The sequence below is a fragment of the Equus caballus genome, chromosome 16, assembly GCF_041296265.1.
Source record: "Equus caballus isolate H_3958 breed thoroughbred chromosome 16, TB-T2T, whole genome shotgun sequence".
Taxonomy (NCBI): Eukaryota; Metazoa; Chordata; class Mammalia; order Perissodactyla; family Equidae; genus Equus; species Equus caballus.
The window spans coordinates 36,568,549-36,587,325 of NC_091699.1; the positions used below are offsets into that span (position 1 = coordinate 36,568,549).

The window sequence follows — 18,777 nt, forward strand, 5'->3', positions numbered from 1 at the left end:
TGACAAGCAGTTAGTATCCTTAAGATATGAAGAGTGCTTACAAAGAAATAAGGAAAATTCCACAGAAGAATTGACAGAGCCAAACACACATTTCATTGAAGAGGAAATATGTATAGTCAATACAGATGTGAAAAGAAACTCAACATCATAATAATAAAAGAAATGTAAAGGAAAAGCAACATTGTTATTGCTGCCAAAGCTTAAAATGGTTGATGATAGCATATTGTCAAAGAGGGAGACAGGCCCTCTGTTTAATATTGGTGAGACTGTAAATTGCTATATCATTTTTGGAAAAATAATTTATATATTCCTTATATAATACATCAAAACATAAAATGTCCAGATCTTCTTATTCAGCAATTACAATTCTAGGAATTTGGGTTAAGAAATAATTACACAAGTGGGAAAAAAGCTGCACATAGATGGTCAACACTGTGGTATTTATAAAAGTGAAAAATGAAAATGATCCAAATTGATATCAATTAAGAATTGATTGGGAAAAAGTCGGTGCATAAAAATAAGAGAATCCTATATGTTCGTTAGAGGTGATGCTGTCAATCCATGTTTATTGGCATGGAAAGATATCTACAATACATGGTGGAGTGAACAAAAGTTTATAAGGTACAGGTATAGAACGATCTTATTAATATATCTGGGTGAGTTTCAGTGAAGCTGTGTGTCTAGAATGTAAGTTTCATGAGGACAGGGCCTGTGTGTTCTTCACCGCTGTGTCTAGTACGTGGGACAGCACCTGGAACTTTGCAACCACACAATAATGTTTGTTGAATGAATGAATGAAAAATGTTTATGAAGTTATTCACCAGCAGTTCAACATGGTAGAGTGTTAGCAATTTTTTCTGTGCTCTTTATATTTTCTCTACCATTTGAGTTGCCTTCAAAACGCTTATTTTCTTTTTACCAAAACAGATAAGATATTTAAAATGTGTGGCAATGCCTCCTGCTGGTGAGAATGTGGCAGTCCCCAATGTTTCAATGGCTGGGTAAACTGCTTCAACTCTTTTGGGAAAACATTTCACATTAAATACCCCCAAATCACAAAACATTCCTTCCTTTTCTCTATTAATCCTGCATGAGAACTTATGCTAAGGCAAGAAATGCAAAATACGAAGTGACCTATGCATCCAAAGGTGTTTATCTCAGTTTTTATATTAGGAAAATAACAACCCTCGACCACCTAGAGGCATCTCTGAAGGAGGGAAGAATAAAAGTAAACTATGGTTAACCGCCTCGATGGAATTTCAAGGAACCGTTACCAATGCTGAAGGCTCTGTAGCAGCATGAACAAAAAGAGGCTGAAAATGCAGGCATGCAATGGTTTAAATTACGCACAAACTGATGATGCCGTTGTGGTAAGACTGTGGAATTCTGGGTGCTGTTTTCTCAGAATAGCAGAAAGAACGTTGGTTTTAGAACCGTGCACAGAGGTTTTTATTCAGGCATAACTACATAGCTGTTACATAACCTTGGTTGGTCGTGTTCCCTAACCTCTTTGTGTCTCAGTTTTCTTATCTACAAAATGGGCTAATAGTACTACCTCCTCGTATAAAGAGGATTAAAATGAGATGATGCAAAGAGTAAGGACTGGACAAATTGTGGTGGTTGTTTCTATCGTTGCTGTTGTTTTTGTTGTTATTATAACATTTCAAATTTTCCAAAAGATTGCCAGCTCCTATCAATTACACACGGAACGAAAAGTAAAATAGCTAAAAGGGCGGAGGAAGAGGTTCGGGCATCGAACTTTGGACTTGAGCCCCGTCCGCTCTGAGACTCGCGGGGCCGGGAGCGAGGGAAAGCCGCCGGCGACCACACGGGGGCGCCGGCGCTCCTGCCGAGCGAGGCGTTCCCGGAGGTGTCCAGCAGGGGACGCTGCTGGCGGAGGTGGACCCGGGGCCGGAAGCCGGACGGGAGGCGGCCGGGCGCACTCGCCGACTCCTCCCACTTCCGCCACTGCTGCCGCTGGCGCTGTGGGTCCGTCCTGAGTTGCAGTCTTCCCGGATCTTGTGCCCGCCGTCGCTATGCCGCTGGAGAACCTGGAGGAGGAGGGCCTGCCCAAGAACCCCGACCTGCGCATCGCGCAGCTACGCTTTCTGCTCAGCCTGCCGGAGCACCGCGGGGACGCGGCCGTGCGTGACGAGCTGATGGCCGCCGTCCGCGATAACAGTGAGCCCGCGAGCGCCGAGTCAGCGGCCTAGGCCCGGGCCGGCCCCGCGCCCCGGAGCCTACGGGGCTTTTCCCCGACGGGGCTCGGGACCCCTGGGTGCCCAGCTGGCGGAGACCCTGATACCCGGCCCCGGTCCCCAGACCCTCGGGGCCTGCCTATTGTTGGAGGTGCCCCCGGGGCCCTCCAGCCTTGCCCTCGGAGTGGTCTGCATCCCTGTGGGCCGTTCTCGGAGGGCAGCTGGGGCGACAGTCCCCAGATATTTAGCCCTGTGCTGGGCGGGGAACAAAGACGCATGACTTACCGTCATTGGTGACGGGTCTTGGGGACTTAAGCTTTCCGTGGGGGCCGGGGCGGGGAAATTGGGGTCAGCCCTGTAGTCCCTGCTGGCCGTCAGTGGCGCTGGGCTGTGTGTGCTTGAACACGCTTGTCTGGGTACGTGTGTACAGACAGGCTTACCCTTTCCCTTGCGTGAAGATTCTTGGAACAGAAGCTATCAAGAGGCAGACTGAGGACCGCCCTCCCCCCAGCCCCAGTAGAGGTTGGCGGTGCCGGGATTGGCCCCGGTGCAAACCTCGTAGCTGCAGACGTTTAGGTTTTGCCAAGCCTTTGACCAGCTCTGTCCCATTCCTTCCTGTATTGGGTCGGAGATTGGTGGATGACCCAACTGTGTATGGGGGCAAGGGGTGGGTGGACACTGACTTCAGTGTACGAGGGACCTCCGCTCATAAGTCACATCCCTCTTTGGCTCTCAGACATGGCCCCGTATTACGAAGCCTTGTGCAAATCCCTTGACTGGCAGATGGACATGGACTTGCTAAATAAGATGAAGAAAGCAAATGAAGAAGAGTTGAAACGTTTGGACGAGGAGCTGGAAGATGCAGAAAAGAATCTGGGAGAGAGCGAAATCCGCGATGCCATGATGGCAAAGGCTGAGTACCTCTGCCGGATAGGTGACAAGGTGAGTGGAGACGGCTTCTCCTCTCTGTAGAGTCTAAAATGGGCACTGTTCCAGGTTAATAATGTCTCATTTTCAAAATTAACTTTTGAAAAAAGTAGAACGGTAACATGTTTACCTAAACTAGTGAATCAGTGCAAGAACGACTAAAGAACAAGTTAAGAGTCTAATAGTTACACGCTTTCTATCACCTGCCTGCAAACAGCTGCCAGGTGTGTATTCTTCCCCATCTCTCTCCATGCCAATAAAAACATAAGTGCACATGCAGAGAGTTTTGTTTGCTTACTGCTTTTACATAATTGGGATCATTCTCAGTAGTCTCAATAGTGCACTTTTCTTGGGAAAAGTTGGGAAGCATTGGTTCTGGTGCATTTTAAAAATTACTGTTTATACAAGTGATAGTCTTCTTATAATAAACTAAAACGTTAGAGTTAATACTGAAGTTCTGTTTGAGCTTTCTTTATTGTTTATTCACTGCTTCCTCAGAGGTAAGTAACCTTTTTAATTCTTTTATTGTATATTTACAGGCTTTTATATGTACCTGTAGAAATTAGGTAGAATTGTTTAAAAAAATTTTTTTAAGTAAATGGGATCATAGTGTACTTATGTTGTCCTGTTTATTTTTTCATTCAGCATTAAATCTAAGAGATCTTTCCATGTTAATGTACATAAATCTTGCTCTGTCTGGTTAACTGCTGGCTAATACTTCATCGTAGGGCTCTGCCGTAGTTTCTTTAGCTATTCAGCTATTGATGGGCATGTATGTCGTTTTCAGCTGTTTTACTATTGGAAACGTATTTGTATATGACTTCTTATGTATATATGCTAATGTTTCTCTGGAGTGTAATCTGTGAAATGAAATTGGTGGGACAATCACCAGTTTTTACCATAGTATGTGTGGCCAGTTCTTCTGCATAGCAGCCAGCCTAATTTATACGCCACTGTGAGTACATGAGAGTGATAGCCACCAGTATGGCGTCTTTTACGTTTTGTAATTTAGTAGTTATGTAACAGTGGTGAAGAGGGTGGGCTTTGGATGTTCCTGATTGTAAGCAGTGCATCTTGAAGATGGTGGGATGACATGCTGTCAATATAAAGAAAGAAAATAATGGGGGCTCTTGGATGAGATTGCTGGGTTCTATTTCCAGTTTCAGTAATTATGATTTACTGGACCCTCAGTTTCCTCATCTGTAAGGTAGGGATAATGATAGTTTCTATTTAGTGAGGATTAAAGATAGGGGCAAAGAGCTTAGACTAGTCCCTGGCACAGAATGCCTAAGTGTTAAGTGATAGGAGCTGTTATTCTTTAAATTTAAAACAATTTTTTTTTTTTATTGTAAATTTAAGGTTTGGTCACTTAAAAAAATTGGAAAATGCAGAACAATTTAAAAATAGCTAATAGTTTGTGTGTTTTTCTAGGTTGTCTGTGTGGTTTGGTTTGGTTTGGTTTTAAAGAGGGTGCATTATTACATGTGAATGAGACACTTAAAGCTTTTGATGCAGGCTTCAACGAGGACGTGCTTGACTCAGCATGGGGGGGTGCAAATTGCTGATGGTCTAATATTCCATGTTTGTTACTAGCATTCCTCTAAAAAGAACTTTTTCCCCCTCCTGTTTACTCTCTTGTTTTTATATTTTATTTAATATTACTAAATACTTAGTGGACTTAAGTTCTTTCTATTATTCACTGTGTTACCACTGATTATAGTTATTCCTTATGGTGGTCAGTTTGTTGGTGGAAGCTCCTGCAAATTGGCCTTTTTGACATGATCTCATTGGTCTTCCTTGTCTTCTCATACAAGATGTCACAGGCTCAGCTGTTACTTTTACTCTCCAGACCTGGAATCATCCATTTCTCCTATGATCCCTGATTTCTTTTAGCCGGGGATAAGATTTAGAAAGCAAGATCTGAGTGTTGGGTCTGCCCATTACTGTCTTGCCAGTCCCTTTTATAGATTTATGAAGCATAACTAACAATTTCATCAAACAAAGCCAGACAATACTAAAAAGTATCAAGTGAAAAATGATATTATTCATGTTCATGTTTTTCAAGCAATAGAATCATTTTATTCCACAACGCTTTGAGATAGAATTGTATATTTAAATAGTTGTATTCTAATAGTCAGTGGCTAAGATAGTTTCCCTTACCCTTTAGTCATATGATTGATGATTTACAGTAAAGTTAAAGTATTATAATTGTTAAAGGGAAAAAATACTGAATATATGTAACAAAGAATACTGAAACAATTGTGAATAAATCATTGAATATTCTTCTCATATTGTTTCTTAGAATGTAAGCATATGCTTAGGCATATCTGATGTCTTTTTTATACTTTATACAAGTGGAGAGAATAGTATAACGATTCTGTGCAGTTAACACCCAGCTCAACAATTATCAGGCATGGTGTTCACGCACTCTGCCTTGCTGGCCTGGGGTTGGTGGGTTCAGATCCCATGCTTGGACCTACACACCACTCATCAAGCCATGCTGTGGCAGCGTCCCATATGCAAAATAGAGGAAGACTGGCACAGATGTTAGCTCAGAGACGGTCTTCCTCACACACACACACAAATTATCAATTCATGGACACCTCATTTTATCTTTACTCCTACCTATTCCCCCCACGACTTTTTAAGGAAGTCCCAGGCAGCTGATAGCTTTCGAAACTTTTAACCTTTTCTCCCCTGTTGCCTTGGTTCTCTTAACAGGAGGGAGCTCTGACGGCCTTTCGCAAGACATACGATAAAACTGTGGCCCTGGGTCACCGACTGGATATTGTGTTCTATCTCCTTAGGATTGGCTTATTTTATATGGATAATGATCTCATCACCCGAAACACGGAAAAGGCCAAAAGGTACTTTTTAGCAGTGGGGCTCTATTCCCTCTAAATTACAATACTGCAAATAAGAAATTGATATAAGAAATTTGCCTGTTTTCTTTTGTTTACAGCTAGTAAATATGGTCAAATAATTGATGTACTTATTTAGTAAAGCATTTTGTTTAAGTATTTCCTTTTGGCTCAAGTTGTTGACAGTTATTTTCTCTTTGAAAATAACACAAGACTTGTAAAAAGTGGCATTATCTATTTCCAGATTCTGACCTTACTGTTGTTTATTTTGTAGCTTAATAGAGGAAGGCGGAGACTGGGACAGGAGAAACCGCCTCAAAGTGTATCAGGGTCTTTATTGTGTGGCTATTCGTGATTTCAAACAGGCAGCTGAACTCTTCCTTGACACCGTTTCAACATTTACATCCTATGAACTCATGGATTATAAAACCTTTGTGACCTATACTGTCTATGTCAGCATGATTGCCTTAGAAAGACCAGATCTCAGGGAAAAGGTAATGACCGAATCTTTAATACTCATATTTAAAGATTATTGCATGCTTTTCTAACTTAAATACACAAAAATCATTAAAGCCTCCATTTGTTTGTCTTTTTAATTGTTAGGTTATTAAAGGAGCAGAGATTCTGGAAGTGTTGCACAGCCTTCCAGCAGTTCGGCAGTATCTGTTTTCACTCTATGAATGTCGTTACTCAGTTTTCTTCCAGTCGTTAGGTAAGTTTCGGCTGTCTCATTTTGATTATCTGTCTTCATCTTATTCCTGATCCTGGATGCAGATAACCTAGACGATTTTTCACATGTGGGAAGATATAGCGTGCAGATAGCTGCGGGTCTTTGATTAGTGTGGCTGATCTGCCCATTTTTGTTTAGAGGGGGCTTAGCAGACTGGGACCTGTTTTTATATGGCCCAGGAGCTGAGACTGATGATTACATTTTTAAAGGATTGTTTAAAAGAAAAAAACAGCAAAGAAGAATAGGGCGTGGCTCTCAAAGCCTAAAAATGCTTACTGTCTGGCCCTTTGCTGAGGAAGTGTGCCAGCCCCTGCTTTAGAGTCTTCAGGGAGTACAGGTTTCCCTCACTATCCCAAAGTGCGCTTTACTTCACTTCACTTTTACGTAAGACCTACGTTAGTACCTGTTTGCGCAAACCAAAAGAAATCCGAAGAGGATTTTCACTTTTGTGAAAATAGCCTTCCGTGTTTGCTGTAAGCCCTTAAAGAGGCAGTGCGCCCCGGCAGTGAGAGTGGCACCGTCCCGCTCCTTCCCTGGGAACTACACTCAGCATCAAACCACCATAACTTTGAACAGTGTCTGTGAGCGTCTGTGCCTTATCTCCACTTATTTGGGTAGGTTATTCTTTGAGTCTGAGAATGCTCAAAGACTTTCCCCGTATAAATTAATGGTAATTGTTTCTTCGCTTTGCTTGTGCATTTCAGCTTATAAAAGGTTTCATAGGAACGCTCTACTTTTGGATAGTGGGGGAAACTTGTATAAGGCAGAAGTGAGCAAATGGTTAAAAGTATTGAGTTTTATGGTGAAAGATGTGAGAGAATTCTGAATCTCCTATTGGGTTGAGGTTGGTTGAGCCTTGAATTCAATAATGGTTATTCTCTATGCAATAGTAAAATCTTTGTGCTGATGTGCAAATCATTTTCAAGGGCTGTAGGTTGAGAAAATAATCTGTTGAAAACACTTGTGTTCCTCCAAAGCTAGGTTACAGTGATCCTACCCACACAAATTTGCTTTTTTTCCCTCCTAGCCCCACTCATTCCTGGCCATTTGGTTTCTTAATGAGAGCACGAATTACTAAGATGATAGGTAACCCAGGGTTCCTTCCCAAATGATTTTCCTAAAAGTTAGAGAACTTGGCATTGATATATTCTCTTGTTTATGCTGCAGAGTTCAGAAGGTATGTAGTTAAATAGGTAGCATTCACAAAAATTGGGAAGGAGGGCACTCCAAGTGATCATCATTCTGTTTTTGGAGTGGGTTTTGTCCCGGTTGATGGAGTGCTTTCTCCATGCATGAACGCTAGGCTGCTTTGTGAGAATTCGTACTGCTTACCTCATGTGATGTGGGCACAGGGCTCTTTAGGCGCGACGACTTCTCTACTGGGCCTTCTCTCCTCATCCGTACACGGATGCGTTTGCACACAAGGTTGGATTCCCGAATTGCTCTTCTGCCTTCTTCTTGCTGTGGATCTCCTGGCCATTACTCTGCTCAGGTGTGGAGAGTCCTTCCCTTCCTCCTCCAGGCAGAACGACTCCCTCCTGTGCATTTGTGGGGCCCTTATTTTATGTCCCCTTCTCTTTTCTATTGAGATATACATCACATGCCATAAAATTCACTGTTTTAAAGTAAATAATGCACTGGTTTTAGCGTATTGACAAGGTTGTACAACCATCACCACTAATTCCAGAGCATCTTCATCACCCTAAAAGGAAATCTCTACCTGTTAGCAGTCACTTCTCTCTCTTCCCCTACCCCCTGGCAACCACTAACCTTTCTCTCTCTATGGGTTTGCTTGCTCTGGACATTTCATATAAATGGCCTTTTGTGCCTGGCGTCTTTCACCTGGTGTAATGCTCTCTTGTTGAAGTGTGTATTAGTGCTTCATTTGGTTTTATGGCTGAATGATAGTCCATTGTATGGATATACCACATTTTAATTATCCGTTCGTCAGTTGATGGACATTTGGGTTGTCTCCAGTTTTTGGCTATTATAAATAATGCTTGAACATTCATGTACAAGTTTTTCTGTGGACTATGTTTTCATTTCTCTTGTAGTAGTGGAATTGCTGAGTCATATGGTAACTCTTTGATTAACTTTTTGAGGAACTGCCAAACTGTTTTCCAGAGCAGTGTGTGAGTTCCAGTTTCCCCATATCCAGTACTTGTGTGTATGTCTTTTTGATGATAACATGTCAGTGGGCGTGAAGTGGTGCCTTGTGGTTTGGATTTTCATTACTTTGATGACTAGTGGTGTTGAACATCTTTTTATGTGCTCATTGGCCATATACCTCATTTTTTAAACTTAGCATATTGTTTTGTGATTCTTTCTTAGAGTTTGTCTCTTCTAACTAGAATTATTGGGAGCAGACTTTATGCTTTTTTTCATCTTTGTAGTGACCCCGACACTAGCACAGTGCCTGGATGTTGAGTACTCTGTGTAAATGCATGCTGCATTAATTAAATCAATAATTTAAGAGAAAAATGAGGGGAAATGCTATTCTGTAATGAAATTGATGCCTTTAGGGAACCTTTGAATAATGAAGTATTAACTTCCTCCCACCCTCCCCATTACTAGCAACCCTTTTGACACTTTTGGATGAAACTTTTTCTTTTTTTAGGAAGATTAGCCCTGAGCCAACTACTGCCAATCCTCCTCTTTCTGCTGAGGAAGACTGGCCCTGAGCTAACATCCTTGCCTATCTTCCTCTATTTTATACGTGGGATGCCTGCTGCAGCATGGCTTTTGCCAAGCAGTGCCATGTCCGCACCAGGGATCCGAACTGGCGAACCCTGGGCCCCCGAGAAGTGGAACATACTAACTTAACCGCTGTGCCACTGGGCTGGCCCTGGATGAAACTTTTTATCTTTACCAAATTTATACATTTCCCAGATATTTTCAATGCAGAAGACAGGATAGTTAACTCTTCTTTTGAGGAGAGAGTCATCATCATTCATAGCATTTATTCTCTACTCCAGTATAGTGAGACATGTAAGGTTTATCGGGTTTTCTAAGACTGTTTGCTTCTCCAAATATTTGTAGACTATGTCCTTTAAAATATTTCATTTGAAAAAAGAAATAGCATCCTTTTCTAGGTAATACCTGATTATACTTTGTCTCATTCTATCCCCAAATCCGCATGCACGTTCACTCACGCACAAAATTCTTCCAGAGATAACCATTTTAAGATTTTGTTATATACCCTTCCAGACCTTTTATTCATTTATGTGTACTTTAAAAAATAGAAAACAAAACAACACACAAAAAAGCCAAGGTTATAAGTACACATGGAAAAATTTCAGACAGTATCATATAAAGAAAAAGGCTCTCTCTAACCCATGATTGCCAGGGTCCTTTCCCCAGAGGCAACTGCTGTTATTAGGTTTCAAGTGTGTCCTTCAGGGGGATTTATATCCAGAGATACAAGCATGTAACACCTTTAAACATATGTGGATGTATTTTACATGCTTTTTTCTAAGTAGCTTTTTTTCCTCTTGACAATATAATGTGAATATCTTTTCATGTCACTATGCAAATAGCTGGTGATTGAGTCAGTAAGTATTTTTGAGTGGCTGTCATGTATCAGACACTGTGTATATAGTGGCAGGTCAGATAGGTGGAGTTCCTTATAACTTCCAGTTATCCTTTTTTAAGGACCTCCTAGTATTTCAGTGTATTACATGTGCCATAAGTTTTCCTCTACTGATAAAAAATTATGTTGTTTTCAGTTTTTCCTTACTATGAGCAACTTTTTTTTTCTTTCTGGGAAAGATTCATCCTGAACTAACATCTGTTGCCAGTGTTCCTCTTTCTTTCCCCCCCTCTTCCCGCCCAAAGCCCTAGGAACTAGTTGTATATTCTAGTTGTAGGTCCTTCTAGTTCTTCTGTGTAAGCCACTGCCACAGCATGGCAACTGACAGACAAGTGGTGTGGTTCTGCACCCAGGCACTGAACCCAGGCTGCTGAAGTGGAGCACACCAAACTTTAACCACTAGGCCCTCAGGGCTGGCTCAAGCAACTTTGTTTGGAATACTCCTTTACAATGCATTTTTTTCCATTTCCATTTGTTATTTCTTTAGGAAAAAAAATCTGAGAAAATGAATTTTGCAAAGGGTAAATACGTTACATCTTGACCACTGTTACCCTCCAGAAATATTGGGCCAGTTTACATTTACACAGTTTCTACCTTTCACCCCATACGCTTAGCCAGTCTGAGGGGAGAAAAAAAATTTTATTGATGTTTTATACTTTTTTTACCCCCAAGGATAGTTTTTATTGAACTCTTTAGTCTTCTTTTAAATGGCACATAAAACATGGAAGGAGATATTTTTGTTGGGCTTATGGATGTGACCTATCCTGACCAACAAACATTTTTCTTCCTATCCTGTTCCATTGGTTTTCTTTACCATATTTTTTCCCAGTTTTATTGAGATGTAATTAACATATAAAATTGTATAAGTTTAAGATGTCCAATGTAAGGATTTGATATTTATGCGTTTCTTTTATTATTAGTAAGAATGAGCATCATATCATGTTTAGGGCCATTGATATCCATGTTGTTAAATCATGTGTTCCCTTACTCATCCTTGTCGTCTTTGATGTTGGCCATCCTTTGCTTCTCGCCACAACTTTTGTCTCTTGGTTCCACAAGAAGACAGTCTTGTTTTTTCTGGACCTACCGCCTCATCCTTTGTTAGATCTCTCCATGGCTGCCTACCCTAGACTTGGTCACTCCCCTTGCCTCTGTCTTCATTCTCTCATCAAATACCTCTGGATGGTATTGATTCCCAAACTCAGGTCTCCAGCCCCAAACTTTTCATGGAGCACCAGACCCATGCCTGAACATCTCCTCGGTCTCTTCATTTGGATATCTAATAGGCCAGTCCACTTGGACACTGCCCAAATGTAATGCTTGGATCTCACCCTTCCCCCTAAAAGATCCTCCAAAAACAAAAAAGAAAACAAAAATTCTGCTCCTCCTCTCAGGATTTCTATCTTGTCGAAGCCAGAAACATAACTATATTCTTGATTCTTTTTTCTCGTGCACCTTCTATATCCGTGTAGCTCGCTCCCTGCTACATTCTGAATCTGTTCTCCTTTCTGTTCTTAGCCAGGCCCTTCCTGCCTTGGGACCTTTACATCATTTGCATTGCTCTGTGCCTCCTGCCCTGCTTGGCTGGCTCCTCAGAGCTCTTCCCTGTCCACCGCAATCCAGCGCAAGGCCTCCCTGTCACACTGTGTCGTGTCACTGTTTTGTTTTCTTCACAGAACTTGTTCTCTTCTGAGAGTACCTTGTTTATTTGTTCATCTCTGTCTGCTCTTTGAAAATTCAGTTTCTGTGGCAGTAGGGATCTTGTCTTTTAGGGTTACTGCCATAGAATCACTGTTTAGAGCAGTGATTTATAGTAGTTATTCAGTAAAATAATTTGTACTTGTGTGGATTGCTCATTAATAGCCTATGTACATTTTACTGTTCAATTAATCTTTTTCTTACTGACTTGTAGCTCTTTATAGATCAAGGCTGATTAATTCTTACCATGTTATAAATATGTCCTCCAGTTTATCTCTTTATCGGAAAAGGAGATTCTTACTATTTGTTATCTTATTCATTGCAGCCGTTGTGGAACAGGAAATGAAAAAGGACTGGCTTTTTGCTCCTCATTATCGGTACTATGTAAGAGAAATGAGAATTCATGCATACAGCCAGCTGCTGGAATCGTATAGGTCACTAACCCTTGGCTATATGGCAGAAGCCTTTGGTGTTGGTGTGGAATTCATTGATCAGTAAGTTGATTTCTTTTTTAAAGTTACCTTTTAATGTGTGATTTTGTATATTTTCTCTGTGTTTACATTGCTTCCCTCAATTATTGAAAAAACTAAGAATTTTTCTCTAAATATTATCCAAACAGTCATCTGTCATCTGCCTTCATGATGTGCCCCTTCTGCTAACAGATGGGGCAGTTGAGTTGTAGAGAACTTTAGTGATTTTGTAAAAGGTCATTAGACCAGTTGTTATCAAAATAGTCTTCTGTTCCTTCTTTGTGGGCCACACTGCTACTATAGTAATGACTCTTAGATCTCTTATCTTACATTTCACATTAGGTCATATTTCCTCTGATAATCTTTCCAATTTTTAGGTTGCTGCTGCGATTCTGGTCATATTGGATGTTAAATATGGGACTTTTAACCCTTGAATCAGTGATTCCTCACAGACTTACTGAGCCATTACTGTATGTTTGGCATTGTTTTAGGTCCCCGTCTTCATGGACTTCCATTCTAGTTGTAGGGGAGAGATGGCAAGTAAGCAAATAAATATATAAGGTAATTTCAGATAGAAATGAGTCTACAGAGATAACAAAATGGAACAGAGAGATGCATGTGGCTACAGCATGGTGGTGGGGGGCGGAGAGGGGCAGCTGTTGGAGAGTCAGGCTGGCATGTTTGTGTACAGGGCCAGGTAGGTATGGAGCTTGGGTTTTAATCTAGGTGCTGTGAAGAAGCCATTGGAGGATTTTAAGTACGAGAGTGATGTGGCTTCATCTCACTGTGTCTTACACAGACCAAGGGGATGAGGAGACCAGTTGAGCTGTTCTGTAGCTCGTGGAGATGTTTTGGTGGCTTGGACTAGGGTAGTGGGAGTGGAATTGGGGAGAAGCAGACATTGAGAATATGTGCTGTCCATGTGGTGTCTAGATCAGTGGTTCCCAAACGTAGATCTTCTCAAGGGTGATGAGGTGTTTTGCAGTGGCCTGCAATGAAAAAGGTGGTGGTTATATGGTAATTTTAAATGAAGCTGCGTTTCATTGAAATGAGACCATTCTCTATTTAGTGGTTTTGTTTTTTCTAATATTATGCAAATTTTCAAACATGCAGAAAATCCTAAAGAATTATAGAGTGAATCCCTGTATATCCTTGATTCTGTTAAGTATTAACGTTTTATTATATTTGCTTTATCACATATCTGTTCATCTTATTTTTTAACCACTTCAAAATAAGTTTCGGACACTGGTGCATTTCATCCCTAAACACTTTAGCATGTATATCAGTATTTGCTTATGGGTTTGCTTATATGAGGTAATATTTACATTCAGTGAAATGCACAGATCTTAAGTGTAACCCAAACTCCTGTCGAGCCTTCACCAGAAATTTCGTCATTCTCTTCCTTTGAAAGAAAATGGCAGTGATAGTAGTTTTCTTGTGTTTTAAAAGTACCCTTACCAAAGTAGGAGGCTGGTATCCCTAAGTTGATTTTGTTTTGTTTCATTTCTGAATTGAACTAGTCTGAAATTCAAGTCTGGTACCCACTGCTCAAGAGAGTTGGTTACTGGGATGGTGGATGGCCATTATGAATGTGGTTTTCATGAGTCAGTGGAAGGAGTGAGCAGTGCATGGAAAAGGGGGATTGGCCTGGCTTCTTGTTCTGGCTCTGCCTTTAAATAGCTGTGTGGCCTTGGTCAGGTCTGTTCCTTCCTCAATTTCTTAACTGTGCAGTGGAGATAACAAAGCCTGCACTGCTGGGGGGCAGCGTGAGGCTCAAATGAAAGGGTGGACAAGATGCGCTGAAGAGGGAAAGTGCCATTTAGACACACTGCATTATTCTTCAAGTCATTACAGTGACATTTGAGTTCAAGGTGGGTGGTACGTATAAGGTAGGCGGATTTTGAATTGTTTAGTTTTTTTCCCTTCGTGTTCTAAGACCAGCCCTAGAGGCACAGGTTGTGCCACTCAGCTCTGTTACCTAGCAAGGCCTTGTTTTAAATTTCTGTAATACGTGATTCAAGTCGGGGTTTCCATAGATCTCCCCCCCACCGTTAAAAATGTATTTTAGGTGAAATTCTTTTTTGAAAAATGGGCTGATTTAGTAAGTTTGAACAATAATTCTACATCATTCTTTCACTTCCTTAGACTCAGTAAGATACTGTTGAAGAGAGAGAAGGGGCCATTATTTGAGTAAACACTACTTCTGACATGTTTAAGGTTAGAAACCATGCACATGGGCCATTTTCCACAATTTCGTTGGTAGGTCTTTTGTAACTTGGGATGCAAATATGATTTTGAGGTTTTGTTTATTCCGTAAATACTCAGTTCATCGTTACTGGACACCTGTGTAGGAGGCACCATGCTGAGGGCTTGGAGAAATACCGGAGGCTGGGGAAGATGAGTAATCTTGGGATTTGTCTGATTAGCATATAGGGAGATGGCAAGAAAGTAGTTTGGGTCTAGAGCAGGGAATGGGACTTGAATGCTGGCCTCGGGCATTAGGAGTTCAACTTTGTTGTTGTAACAAGAAAAGAAGCTATGCCCAGATTGCTCATGGCACACAGAGTTCAGAATGAGCATAATGGGGAGTTAGAGTATTTGATTGAAGTGTCCAAGAAATGGACGCATCCACAGATGGCTTCTTGTGGGCAGTTAGACTGGATGTTGTTGCATGTTTAGGAGTTTTATAGGAAGTGATGGGGAAAAGGGCTTTTCAGATGGAAGAAATAGCACAAATATATTTAGGAATGTGTTTGAGAAATGAGTAGCCTAGTTGTACTGGATGGAGTGTGTGATGGTGGGTACTAGAAAGCCCACTGAGCTGAGCCTGGAAAGATCCAGGGCTGAATCTGAATCAGTGTGTTAAATGCTAGACTAAGGAGTTTGGAACTTGGTGGGAATCTCTTCTAATAGTCTAGGCCTTCATTTACCTTTGCCTAAACTAATCTGGTGACAGTGGGAAGAAGCAGGTGAGTTGTTAGTTTGAGTGTCAACACTCAGGCTCTAGAATTGAACAGTGGGCCCTAGGCTCAGCAGAGGGCATTGTTGAGTCAGAATTTGCTTGTAAGTCAAGACCAGTGCTTTTCTCTTTATCTTCTTGCCTGGTGTCTTGTTCCTAAATCAGAACCTCAAGATTCATCTTGAGAAATTTTCTCCCCTGTTCTATAGATTTGGGTAGGACTAATAAGGCTAGTGCTGACTAAATCTGGTTGTGTAATTTTCTCTGTGTACTTTGGTCCCGGAATAACAGTTGCAAATGGATTTAGCAGCTGCGGTCTGGAGGTGTGCTATTTAAGTACCTGGAAAATGAGCATTAGTGAGTTTAGAAACAGTGCTGATCTTTTTTAATTTTTAAATTTTACCTAAAGCCACTCAGTAACATAACTCAAAAACTAACAGTTGAAAGAAGGAATGAACAGTGTAGCAATTGGCTCAAATATATTTTGACTGAGAGAATAGAAATAAAGCATGCTATATAAACATGTTACAGTTCTTGCTAGTTTGGGATAACCTCTAGCTTAAAATCTTGAATAGCATAACTTTTTCATCTTTCAAGCTCATAACCAGATTTTCCAAAATGGTGTATTTCCTTATTAAAAACACTCAGTGCTTCCTCATTCTTCTTCTTTTTGCTGAGGAAGATTCGCCCTGAGCTAACATCTGTTGCTAGTCTTCCTCTATTTTATATGGGGGTTGCCATCACACCATGGCTGCTGACAAGTGATGTAGCTCTGCACCTGGGAACCGAACCTGGGCCACCAGAGCAGAGTGCGCCAAACTTAACCACTAGGCCCTGGGGCTGGCCCCTTTATTCTGCTTAATACCAAGATTTATTTGGTAATAAACATGATTAGTTCCTTCTCATAGATTTTTTTGACACAAGTACAAAAGGCATAGTAGGTCTTTCACCACTGACCGACCAGCAGCAACTGGTTATGATACTTGATCATTCCTTTTAAAACACAAATCAGAGTAGCTCACTCTGCACTTTTTCATCTAATTAGAGCACTTGCTCTTCGGTAAGTGTGAGACTTGCTGTTGCCTCTGACCTTCCTCAACAGTGCATTAGATTTTGTTCTTCCCAATATGATGGTATTTCATTGTAGCTTTAATTTGCATTTTTAAAGAGTACAGTTGATCTTTTTTGTTTATATCCTTCGCCTGTGTTTTAGTAAGATTTGTAGTTTTTTCTTTTTCTTTTTTTTTTTTAAAGATTGGCACTTGGGCTGACATCTGTTGCCAATCTTCTTTTGTTCTTCTTCTTCTTTATCTCCCCAAAGCCCCTCAGTACATAGCTGTATAGTCTAGTTGTAGGTCCTGGTTCTGCTTTGTGGGATGCTGCCTCAGCATGGCTTGATGAGCGGGTGCTAGATCCATGCCCAGGATCTGAACCGGCAAAACCCTGGGCCACTGAAGTGGAGCACTCGAACTTAACCACTCAGCCATGGGGGCGGCCCCATGATGTTTTTTTCTAATTTATACTGCAAACATCTTTTATCACATTATCATTTAGTTTTTGACTTGGTTTTGGTGGTATTTTCCTATGTGGAAATTCTCTACATAATCAAGTTTATCATCATCTTTTTTATATGGTTTCTGGGCTTTGTCACAATTAGGCTGCATCAGCACCATTTATTGATTAGGCCATCCTTTTTCCATTGATTTGAAATGGATTTTTGTTAGAAATTTGGTTCTTAAGATTTAGAGTCCCTTTTTTGTTGTTGATATGCTAGGATCAAGATGTTTTAGTATCTGCAAGAGTAAACTGTCACGTAATTTTTATTTGGAATCTGATATTTCTTGATTAGGAGGATCCCCTATGTTAATCTCTAAATTTAACAATTTTAATACAAATAAGTTTTTATTTTAAAGGAGTCATCTTTCCATTTTCTTTGGTAGCATTAATAAAGTTGTCTTCATATAGCTTTTCTACTCTTCTAAGCATTTACTTTTCCTCTGTCACCTGGTGTCACATCTTTGATGGAGAGTTTCACTATTGTTTGTCTTTGAAGTATATGTGTAATCGTGTTGTTTAATTAGCTGTCTTAATTATGGGGTTTGGGTCATGACTGAATATAGATACTCAGAAATACCTCTTTCAGGTTCATAACAGATTAACACTTCATCTTTGCATTTCTGATTGTAATTTATTGTGGCATATTATTCTGTCTTAAAAATAATGTGAAAGCTGTTTTCCCCCCCATGCTCTGGAAGGATTTTGAAGATCCTGAGAGTTACCTGCTCCCTAACGGTGAAGCTGAAGGAAGTTTGGCAGTTTCCTCCCCACTCCCAATAAATCTTATTCTTTGTTTATTATTTTTCTAACTTCTAAAAGCTTTTCTCTGAGCACTTCTGCAGCTCTAAAGACGTGCTGTGAATGGTTCCATTCTTGACTGCTATGTTCCATCTGCATAGGAGCTTCTAGGATCACGTTTATTCTGTAGATGACTTAGTCTTTGGGGATAATGCTGCAACACACCAGGGAAGATCCCTCAACTCCTGCGTATGCGGTAGCTTGGGCTTGAGGGAAGCTGAGTGTTACCTTGAATGACAACAGAATCTTGTATTTAGTGCAGTTTGTATTTTTCTAAGAATTCTCAATAAGGCTAATGCTAAAGACTTTTTTTCTCTTTCAATTAGGGAACTCTCCAGATTTATTGCTGCTGGGAGACTACACTGCAAAATAGATAAAGTGAATGAAATAGTGGAAACCAACAGGTACTCTTAAGTTTGTGTACCATTTGTAATACTGCTCAGAATAAGGGGCAGACTTAAGTGCCTTCTTTTAAAAGTAGGTCAACTATTGTTATGGAGTAATGTGACTGGTAAATAATTCATTTTTTTCTTGGATTTATTTATAGACCTGATAGCAAGAACTGGCAGTACCAAGAAACTATCAAGAAAGGAGATCTGCTACTAAACAGAGTTCAGAAACTTTCCAGAGTAATTAATATGTAAAACCACGTAAACAAAGGATTTCCTTAGAGATAATTATTTGGAATTTTTATAGCTTATTTCACTGTGTGCCCAGTTCAACTGTATAAAATAAATACTTCATTGTTGTTTCTTTGAGTTTATTCACTTTTTTCTTAAACATATATACATTTAAGGATGGGGTCCATTAATGTTAAAATAATGTCACTTTTATGACATTTGAATATCTCTGGTTTATGGTATATCTGAGTTCAGATCCTGATTCTGCCTCATCAGGAAAGTAGGGATAATAACTACACACCCATCGTCGCTCACCTTGAAGCCTCCTGAATTTTAGGAAGAAGGGTGCATGCTGTTTAGTGGCCCATAA

At 40.5% G+C, this 18,777-nt stretch overlaps 1 protein-coding gene across 1 annotated transcript; it reads left to right on the top strand.

Moving 5' to 3' along the window:
- Positions 1–1,798: 1,798 nt before the first annotated feature.
- Positions 1,799–18,545, top strand: PSMD6 (proteasome 26S subunit, non-ATPase 6). The gene is made up of 8 exons (XM_023620133.2): positions 1,799–2,181; positions 2,935–3,140; positions 5,847–5,992; positions 6,261–6,480; positions 6,590–6,698; positions 12,329–12,497; positions 18,114–18,191; positions 18,335–18,545. Exons 1-8 carry the CDS (start codon positions 2,037–2,039, stop codon positions 18,429–18,431), a joined length of 1,170 nt encoding a protein of 389 aa, XP_023475901.1. The 5' UTR covers positions 1,799–2,036; the 3' UTR covers positions 18,432–18,545.
- The last annotated feature ends 232 nt before the right edge of the window (positions 18,546–18,777 follow it).